We start from the raw sequence: 11,417 nt of genomic DNA, 5'->3' as shown, positions 1-11,417 counted from the left end.
CATTGTAATGTTTTAGTTCTACATTGTATGTGTTCTATCATTACATAGTTTCATTGTAATGTTTTAGTTCTACATTGTATGTGTTCTATCATTACAAGATTACATTGTAATGTTCTAGTTCTACGTTGTATGTGTTGTATATTTACATAGTTACATTGTAATGTTCTAGTTCTATATTGTATGTGTTCTATCATTACAAGGTTTCATTGTAATGTTTTAGTTCTACATTGTATGTGTTCTATCATTACATAGTTACATTGTAATGTTTTAGTTCTATATTGTATGTGTTCTATCATTACAAGGTTACACTGTAATGTTTTAGTACTACATTATCTTAATTCTAGTATTACATTGTTACAATGTGCGTGTTCCATTATTATAAAGTTACGTTTTCCAAGTTCTACTATGACATTGTACATATTCTATTCTAGTATATGTTACAATATATCTGCTATTTTTATCACATGATCATGACCTATTCTAGGTCACTGTGCTGTTTATGGGTTGGGCTTATTATACTTTCAATGAAAGTGTTAACCCATACACCCCTAAAGTCACATTTGAACCTTACCAAATAAAGAATGGACGAGTCTAGTTTAAACATGTAGGGGTGAATGAGTTAATATGGACCAGTGTCATATATAATACCTGGTAAGTACAATGTACTAGGCAGTATTATTCCATGGAAGGCACATTATTTACTCGACAGTGATAGTGTTTGTGGTGCATTTTGAAGTACACATTGGACCCGTGATTAGAAATGTATGTCTTCAGATTTTTATTTTTTTTTGTAATTCAAAATGAAAGGAAACATTTTGTCTACTTTAACTTTATGCTTTAGGGACAAACCATTTCAAAAGATGAAGCGTTTGTGGGTAAACCTTTTGTTGGTAAACCTTCTGTGGGTAAACCTTCTGTGGTTGGTTGATACTTACGCCCCGAGTCATTTGTTTGCTTCATACCTGGTAGTAACTAATGATTTCATTAGGTTTCATTAGGTAGACTTGCATTAGAACAAAAAAAAAATGAACTAACTTCATTAAGGCAGTATACTGCTGTACATAACCTGTGGATTATAAAGCACAGGAACTAGCACCAACCCGCCGGTCATAACAACTTTTTTTTCAGTTTGCATTGCATATCATTTTGCTCTCATGGTCATTGCCAGATTTGTATTTAACTGAATTTCTATGCATATGTTATGACGCTGACTTTGACTTTGTTTGAGTGAGTTATCTCCCTTGCATCATGAATGCCAGGTCCTTCTTGATTTCTTCTTTGATGATTTCGAAATTTGTTCAAGATGTCTGCTGCATGGTATGATCTGTTTATGAGTATAAAAAAACAGATTTCACATTGATTTAAAGTAAAACAAGGGTTTAATTTTTATTAACCAAACATTTATAATTTTCAGCAAGCTTAATGGACATATTGGCTACTATATTGTTCATTGTTGATTGCATTCGCTCTAAGTATCTACTAATTATATTATATACACAAGGAGTAAATCTGTTGTCTTTATTTAATTCATTGTTACTCAAGGAATATTTTTGCATTACATAATTACGTATATGAAATCATTTTCTCTTAAGATTGGTATATACATATACCTTAAGCGTGTAATTGTGAAACTACATACAAGATTTTATTTTGTCACTGAAACTCGTGAGAAGAACTGATAAATTAGTAGATTCTTAGCTCACTGAAGGGGCTGTTGCTGTATAGTTTTTTGTCCATTGTATTTTTTTTAATTTCCAAAACTTCTTCTAAAAAACCCATAAGACCAAGAGTAACAATATTTGGCCCCTAGCTTGCTGGTATAAAGGGCTGTAAATTATGTTGATCTTTACTTTCATTCAGAGTCACAGGGGTCAATATGTTAAATCTTAAAATAACTTCTTATGACAAATCTTCATGTCACAGGAATCACATGTCTCAAGAACTATTAGGCCTGAAGTCACTACCTGTCTGGCCATAGGGTGATGGCCTTTCAAATGTAAGGTTTATAATTAATTGTATTGTGCCACACTATTGAATAACTTGAGTAAAACAGGACCCTTAGGCCTCTTGTTGTATATAAAAAAATCAATAAGGATACGTTAAAGGAAAAAGTTTCAGCTAAAAGAGTGTAAGATTTAGAAGTTATCACCACAAGCCATCACAAAGTATTGCTGAAGCTTACAACACTTCCTGTACAAGTCTAGTTAAAATGTTCTTTGAAAAAAGTGAAATTGAACAAAATAGGTATATCCATTGTTATCATTGTTGATGACTTAAACGCGCAAATGGAATTGAAGTCATTTTCAGTGAAAAGGCACAACGATACTTGCTTAGCTTGTTGTAGAAATAGAGGAAAAATAAATCTAGCTTGTCATTATTACAGAAACTGTGTCAAATTCTTCTAGTGTGATGTTAAAATACTTTAAATCCAATTGATGCTAGTTTATATCATAGTTAAACTTTAGTGTCGGAACATAAGATTAAGGTTTACAACATTTCACACTGCTGTAATAAAGTTCCTGTGTTACTTAGCAACAGTAGGTACCACTCTAGGACGTACATGTAGAACTTCAATTACTATATATGTGTTAATCCTATATACAAAATATAGAATGTCTGGTTTCTGTCCGTAGATATGTGGAGTGTCTATATTGCGTGCCGGGGAGACCATGGAACAGGCGCTATGTGAGGTTTGCAAGGACATCAGACTCGGCAAGATCCTCATCCAGACCAACTTTGATACAGGGGAACCAGAGGTAAGGTCCTCACACCAACCATTACATATTAAGCTCCCGTGACTGAAATGAGCCAATGAGGATGGCTGTATGCCTATAAAAAAACCGAAACTTTCGTTGACCACATAGCATGTCCATCCCTCCCTGTATTACATGCCAGCTTTAATTGTCACACCTAAATAAACAACAGTCTTAGTTCGATTCTTGTATTTTATTAACATACATTGTGCATCATTATTTTATGGTCAAATCTGTCTCACGATCAAGTGACCACCCAAGGGAAGGCCTGAAGTGGTCTATCAAGAGGGATGGTCTCTAAATAGAATGTTATTACGTAAACTTCCTTGAGGGGACAAGAAAATGGTGAATTCTTACGAAAGAAGATAGCTTGATAAAATTGGTCTTGAATTGATTGTATTTACATTTCATTTAAAATTCTTACATCATTATCTTCTTCGTCGGTGTCCATGGACAGATATTTTTCAGGCATAAAGCCATTAAAGGTTGAATTTGGGACCTTCTAAAGACCCCTTTCCCTTGAAAATTTCCTGCTGTTTTTTTCCCAAAATCAATGCAAAAAATACACTTTATTGTCCCAAAATCATGCTTTTTGTGTGTGATATTTTCCCAAAGTCACAAGGCACAAGCCCCTGTGGAGTAAGTAAAAAAACGCTGATAGAAGCTATAAATTGAGATATAGGGTCATGATTTGTATGATACTGTAACAATAATATACCTGTTACGATTATGAGATAAAATAATATTTCCGTTTTTGTATTATGTCACAGCTCCATTACCTGCGGCTACCTAAGGACATCAAAGAGACCCACGTGATGTTAATGGATGCCACAGTTGCCACCGGAGCGGCGGCTATGATGGCCATCAGAGTACTGCTGGATCACGATGTTCCCGAGGAGAACATCTTACTGCTGTCTCTGTTGATGGCAGAGTCTGGTGTGTACATTATGTGTACTTAGAGTTGCTGTTTAACTCATTCACCCCTGAAGATACATTTGAACTCTCCCAATTCAAAGGTTGGAATAGTTCATTATGAAAATTCAGGGGTGAATGAGTTAATACTTTTAATATTTGAGTGTTTGGCTAGAGGCCTAGGGAGATGGGTCCTCAGTAATTGATTGGCTAGAAATTAAGGCTGCAATGATATGAATACCTCACGATATGATATGTATAGTGGTAGTGTGCTCAAAGAGAAACCAGAGGAATTATTCAATTGGAAAGAGAGAAAAAAAATGAAGGACTTGATGAAATATGACTGAAGTCAAACCTATTCCAGAGAAAATATTCAATTACAAGAAGGGAAATAAATCTTTTAAAAAACTTATTATTAAAACTTATAATTTCAACGTTCTTTTACATAATGTACTACGTATATATATATATATATATATATATATTGTACGGATTTTATAAAACACATTTTTGCGCCCCTCCTTTTCACAGATTTCCTAAAAAATCGATCAATTTCATTAGATCAATTATTGATGAATTTCAGGTCTACTGGCCATGGCATGGTAAGGATGGATTAAATTCCTACTAATTTTACAAGTTGCATTTGCCACAGAAACATTGTTACTACAAAACTTAGAACCCTGCTGAGTAACAACCTTTACAGTAATGAGAGCTTGTCCTTACGAACATGGTTAATGTTTGTTGTTTAGTACTGTCTGGTTTTTTTTTCAGGTGTACACTCGGTGGCCTATGCCTTCCCTAAGGTGAAGATTGTTACTACAGCTGTGGACAAACAAGTCAACGACAAATTCCACATACTTCCTGGTATAGGTAAGCAAAAGTTTGTACAAGTGGATTTTGATACAGAAAACTGAAATTGAAACAATTCAGTGACCCTAATTTTATATTTGTTACAGCAGGCAGTATGCGTAGTCCATGTGATCAAATAATACTGTTTGTCTCATTAATGATTTGTAAGGAAATACATTTGTTTTATTTAGTGCATAGTCCAAACTTATCAATATTTTTCTGTTTCCATGATGTGAGACTAAAATCCACAAATGGCCATCTATACTAATACATTGTACTCTGATACTGAAAAAAACCAAACTGAATTTCTTGTTTCATGTTGAATTGGTATGTGTAAAATTCTTTGAAGATTTCATCATGAAGATGCCTTCATTTCAGGAAATTTTGGCGACCGCTACTTTGGAACAGACCTGCCTGCTGAGCCCTGAGACACAAATCTCTCCGAAGCTAGATCTGTATCATATCACCGTGACAACACTGGTTAAACCAAATGTTGTTGCTGAGGCCTAAGTAGGACAAAAAGGTGGTTGTATCTGTCTTGATTGTATCGCTGTGGATGACTTGTAATTACCTTTTATTAAAGGTAAAAATGTGTCGGTAAAGACATATATCAGCCTTCGTATCTCAGTTGTCACGGACCACACTGCTGGAGACAAGTGGTTGCCTTGGTTACATATAATGTTACCCTGCTAACATGTTCGTTTTGGCCACAGTGCTGCTAATGGTTTAGAAGAGCGATATTCCTATGCCGGTGTACATGTATGTTGGAACATGATACAATGTCGGGAAAGAAATTCCACAGATTCACAAGAAAGAGGTATCATCTGGACGAACAAAATGATTGTTGTTAGTTCACCCGAAGCAATGCACCAGGGTGCTTCGACTGTCCTCTGTCAAAAATAGGCTGTTGTCTGTTGTCTCTCCTCCATCAACTTTTAAACTACAGCTCCTTCCTAACACTATAACTACAGGGCAGTTCTCAACCCAATGATAACTATTTAGCTCATATGCATCAAAGTTGGACAATAAAGGGGTATAGCTATAACCTCCTGGAGACTGAGGGTTGTGGTAAAAGGGATCAGATTGACTGTTTTACTTTAAATGAATCTCGTCCCAAACTACAGATTTCAGTTTTCCCCCCAAAATTAACCAGGTGAGCTATTGGAGGCCAAGATAAGTGTAGGCACTAAAAATAAAGGTAGGCAAAGCAAAAGCAAAATCTCTAAGTCTTATGGAATTGTAGAAAGACAAGGGTAAAAAGTCCCCTCCCAACACATGAGTTTTCTTTTTTTGGGGGGGGGAGGGGGCATGCAGTAGCCAAGTGGTTAAGGTATCTGACCTTCTACAATCACTAGCCTTCCACCACTTGGTTGCAGTGTTAAGGCCTACATGGAGGCAGTCGCCAGGTACGGGCTGCAGATACTTGAACCTAGCACATCCGTATACGTAAAGACCAGGTTGATTGGATGTAAAAACACTACCAATCAAGCTGAAACTATTTCTAACTTTGATCAGTATTATTGTCCAGCACTGGACTAAATGCCTTCATTGTTGTACATGCATAACACATGAAAGCGTATTTTGACAAGAAAGGTTAAGTCTATATTGCTATGCATTTGTATTGCTGGCTTTTTTTGCAAATACATTGTAATGGTATATATTGCTTGAAGCCTTTAATTAAAAAAAATCCAGTCATGAAGGTGCTATTACATTTGTTTCATGAACAGTTTCAGGTTTGTATTATGAATATGGCTGTATCACTCACAGTCACTGGCCTTGTCTGTCAATACACCTATAGATCATTTTGTAGGCGTATTGACAGACAAGGCCATTACCTGTGTATCACTACCATACATTCATACCACCATACTGCTGTAACATGTTACATCAATCTACCATCATATCATACCACTATACCATCATACCACTATACCATCATACCACTATACCATTGTATTGCCAAAATGACACCATACCACCATAATGATGATATCATACTTGTCATTTAAGTCTTTCTACATTTTAGCTCAACTTAGTTTGACATTTTCACTCTCATTGAATAGATGTCAGCTGCTTGCATCCCAATTGAATCTCATTTATGGAAAACATTTTGAGAAATGTCTTTTATACCTGTTGATCATAACCCTCAGAAAAATTATATTCATTCCAATTAAATTCCGCACAATCGTGTTTGGTTTGCTATTCCCAAGCTTATAGGGCGAAAGATTGAGTGATTATTTGCCTATGAGCACATGTACTACACAGTTATAATCAACACGTGCCTACAGCTCGGTGTGTACAGTCCAGATGTTGTGTAGCTAGTCTTATGGACTACTCCTAGAGTATTGTTCCACTCAATATTGAAATTGTCTCTCATATGACCCATTAACCTCAAGGAAATATATATATATATATATAAATCAGGTATCCGAAATCTACAGATGAATCTTTAGTATTTCAGTCTGAAATGTAATTATAAACTACAGACTTAATACGTTGTTTTAATCTTTGATTCTGATTACGAAGTCCTCAGTGTTAACTACAGGTACTGTGACCTATGTGAAGCTATGTGTATTAAATCTTTATCAAGATTAGATGTTGTGACCTTTCCATCTGTAATTAGACCCTTGCTTATTTCTCGACAATATTTTATGAAACTTTGTTTACATGGCTTACAGTCTAAGATATAAAAGTCATCAGTTCATTTCAGTTGATGAATATGTCAAGGATTTATATTTAAAATTACAGATAAGTTTCATTCCAATAAAATGTTTTAATTTGATTTACTGTCCGAGAACTATATGGCATTCATAGGAGTGTGAATTGTATCTGGTTGTGAGAAAACACAGAAAACGTCTATTAACTAACATCCAATCATCCATTATGAATCTGAATGCCTATGAGTGACTATCATATTTCTATTTAGTTGTTGTACAGCATAATCAGACGATGACTTAATTTAGTGCCGTTATGAATTAGAACCCGGTGAAAAAATACGTTTGGTAAGTCCTACTTAATTATCCGACACATGTTCATTATCAGTGAATATAGTTGTTGGTATATATGATAGTGTTTTATTTCACACATTTTATCGTGCCACAAAAGTACAACGAAAATATAACCTCTAAAACATAACTTTACAGTATATGATGAGAGTACAGAACAGATTTTCCATTAGATACATCTCTGTATTCTACCAGATAAAGGCCTCGGGTGTTTGGAAACTTTGGTAACAAAAACGGCTAGAGAATCTTCCAAATTTCTCATAATAAATTCTTTTCAAGTAAAACATCTCAAAAAACAGCCATAGTAAATTCTCTTAAAGTAAAACATGAAATTATGATGAAGGAATCAGACGATTTGACTAGAAATAGGATAGAGGGCTGTTATAAGTTAAGGGGCATTTGTTAGGTTAAATACAGTATGTGTTGTACAGTAATAGTAACACATATATAACACATACTGTATTCAACCTAACAAATACTCTGTACATTGTATACAGTAATATACAACACTTACTGTATTATATATGTGTTAGATTTTAAATATGATAAACCAATTACAACAGCGTTGTATTGAACACCATTACTGACTGCAACAGCGGCCAGTTTGATGTGGGTTTTTTCTGACCACCATTACTAATTTTGTTAGCCAGCACTTTGAGGTTTTTTATTCTGTATGCCATGAACTATTAGTGTATTAGTCGGGTTCCTGGGAACATGAACAGACACAGTCATATGTATTGTAGCTATAAATAGTGTTAAAATTATGAAAAATGTCTTATACATATTATGTAGTGTTTAATTGTCATGCTTATAGGACATGCACTTTGTTAACTTAACTATTAATAGTTGTGTACCCTTTAGTTTTGATATTAAGTCATGTCAAGTAGTACCTTATTCGCTCATTCACCCCTTAAGTCAGATTTGAACCTTACCAAATCAATGACTGGACAAGTCCAGTTTAGATTTGTAGGGGTGAATGAGTTCCTGTACACTTTTGGCCTAAAGAACACATGGGAATGGTGAATTTCTTGATAAATAAAATTCACAAGATTTGTCATAAGAAATATGCTTAATAGTTTACGTAGTATATGTAAAGTTTGGTTAACGTAATAAACTATATACCGGTAACTTTGTAATTTATCCCATACCTATATAGCTAATTAGCGTTGTAAATTACCCTTTACTTGTAGCTAGTTAACTTTGTAACCTAACTAATATTTAGTTAGTTAATGGAATGTATGACCTTTTAACCTTTATTAGATAGTTAGTAGGCAGTTTAGCGCCAAACATGACCTTTAACGCTAGATGTGTTGGCTCTATACACAAGCCATTTTACAGTGGTATATGGAATAATTAGATTTTCTGTAGCCTAGAATTAATTGCACTAGATGTCTATCTACACATAGATAAATACCCCGGGTCACATTGACCCTATATATTATATAATATATAGAAGAGTGAAGAGAAGAGCAAGCAGGGGAGAGAGAGAGAACTAAGATGGACACGAGAAAAGAGAGAGGAAAAAAGGATGAAGTGGGGAAGAGAGAGAGAGAGAGTGATTGGCACATTCTTGCCAAAAGTCCTGTCATGTTTACCCGTTACCTTGCACCAGAGACGAGCGTTAATGTTTCATTAGGGTTTGATGTGGGTTGATCTTGTTTTCATTGTAAAGCCTTCTGCTTTAATATTTGACTTATTTTTCTCACTCTGTTCCTGTGAATATAAGCTATGAATGTCTACTTATGATTTTTCAAAAGGAAGAACATATAAAAGTTAACACTGAGCTACAACCGTTAAACACTTTGTGCAGGAACTGTCTTCATGGCACGATACAGATTATATACACATATATGTAAAGGGCTAACTAAGATTCTTACAGATATCTCTCATCAACTGCCTGTACTTTCCTTGTTAGCCACATCGTACATATTTCACCCCATTGGTTCTCATGATACAGCTTTTAGGTTTAAAACTTTGTACTTATCGTGTTACATTGAATAAAGCATTTTTTTTTTAATTATGTAATGAAGTATAGATTCTGTGTGGTATGATACCATGTATAATGGTTCATTCTAACATTTATATATTATTTTACCAGCATGCATTTTGAAGATTTATGAAATGTACTTTTTTTTCCTTCTTTACACTGCTTTTATAGCAACTAATTATACACATGGCTATGTTTTGGGTGCTAGGGTATCGGAAAGGATGCCAGGGTATTATTTGTGTACACATGGCTATGGTTTGGGTGCAACATACATAATCAAATGTTATAATTTTGTTTACATCCCATTGCTGTATATCTGTGTGTGTGCAGTATTTTGGTGGACATGAAACAGATATTTTTTATTCAATAAAGTATATCTGTATTGATTAATAATTTCAAAACCACTAATTCAGATGTATTCAAATATGACCTATATATGGATATATATATCCGAATCTCAATGATAAATTTATTATGAGAATTACAATTTTCTTATTATATGTCAAGGATAAAATTACTGCCAAACGAACATAAGGTGCCTACATGTTCGTGGAAAAGGGGAGATAATCCTATGGTTCATTGTATAACCGTCCAGAAGTGTTCAAAACTGATAATTATATGAAACAACTTTTACAAATTGAAGACAATTTTGAAAGGTGAAAAAATACATGCATTGATGACGTCCAGGTATTCAGCTGTTGCAAGGGCTGCAGACCTAAACATTATCATCTGTTAATGCTAGTTAACAGGCTTTAGGAAAATAACTTTACCACAAATAACAGGTATGATGTGTCGGGCAGTATGTATTCTTTCACCTTTTTCACAAATGTTAAAAAGATTTTTTCAATTTCAAAAGGCAAGGGGAGATAATCCCATGGGTAGCTTAGCCATATAATCACTCAAGCAAATGCTTGACAACAGTATGATTCAATTTGTATTGGTGAATACAAAGGTATTGATTGTTCTCTTTATTTGTAAAAATTTGAAAGAAGTTTCATGGGCATTCAAAATATCACCTAGATGGTCACGAGAAAAAGCATTTTATTTTGTTTTAATCTACATAGAACATTGCAAAGGGTAAGAGGCTCTATCGTTTTACAGAAAAGCTTGTGTTCTCCAAACTAGCTGAACTGGAATATTTAAAATCAACATTTGCTTGGCATTATTGTTTAATAAAACATGGAAGAACGACATAAAATTGTTTATTTGTACTGCATTTTGTATATATGCTTTAAGCCACCAAAGACATATTTGATATGATCAGGATGAATATGGCTAATGTATGAAAACAGCCTGAGAGTTAACAAGTAATGATTGATCTGAAGGTTACCATAATGTGAAGTGTTTAGGAACAATCTTCTGTGAATGGGTGTGTTGGTATTACCTTGTCTGTGTAAGACATGCGAGTATAAACTTGTGGGACTACTTGGGTATAAATTAAAAGGGAGAGGTGACGCGGCTGTAGTATATGTGTGAGAGATATGTGAATACCTTTGTAATATAATTAAAGCATTTGCTCTCAGGAGATAAAGTATGGATGCATTTTAATTTACAATAAATTTCACCTCAATTTTGTCATTGTGTCTTTGTCATTCCTTGTAATAAAGGTCATACTTATTAATCTAAACTTCTCCTATGCGTAAAAGACGTACTTATTTCTATATAATAAAGGAAGTACTTATTTCTATACAAGAAGTAAGTACTAATTCCTTTACATAAATGACACCCTTATTTCTGTATTTAAAGGACGAACTTAGTCTTATATAATATAGTACATACTTATTTCTATACATAAAGGACGTACTTATTTCTATTTAAAATTCCTATGTTTTAAGGACAAACTTATTCCTGTGCGTAAAGGACGTACTTATTTCTAAATATAAAGGACGTACTTATTCCTATCTAATGATG

General features: G+C 34.2%; 1 protein-coding gene across 6 annotated transcripts in view; it reads left to right on the top strand.

Moving 5' to 3' along the window:
- LOC110448835 (uridine-cytidine kinase-like 1) overlaps nucleotides 1-11,081 on the top strand; it is a 30,509-nt gene extending 19,428 nt beyond the window's left edge. For all 6 annotated transcript variants that reach the window (XM_021495337.1, XM_021495329.1, XM_021495322.1 and 3 more), the window contains 4 exons: nucleotides 2,634-2,756; nucleotides 3,524-3,689; nucleotides 4,437-4,535; nucleotides 4,893-11,081. In XM_021495337.1, the coding sequence (XP_021351012.1) occupies nucleotides 2,634-2,756; nucleotides 3,524-3,689; nucleotides 4,437-4,535; nucleotides 4,893-4,942 (438 nt within the window). In that variant the 3' untranslated portion in view covers nucleotides 4,943-11,081. The remainder of the gene's footprint in view (nucleotides 1-2,633; nucleotides 2,757-3,523; nucleotides 3,690-4,436; nucleotides 4,536-4,892) is intronic.
- Nucleotides 11,082-11,417: the final 336 nt, after the last annotated feature.

The sequence above is a fragment of the Mizuhopecten yessoensis genome, unplaced genomic scaffold, assembly GCF_002113885.1.
Source record: "Mizuhopecten yessoensis strain PY_sf001 unplaced genomic scaffold, ASM211388v2 scaffold431, whole genome shotgun sequence".
Classification (NCBI taxonomy): Eukaryota; Metazoa; Mollusca; class Bivalvia; order Pectinida; family Pectinidae; genus Mizuhopecten; species Mizuhopecten yessoensis.
Note: the sequence above shows the minus strand (reverse complement) of the source record. Positions and strands in the feature narration are given on the sequence as shown.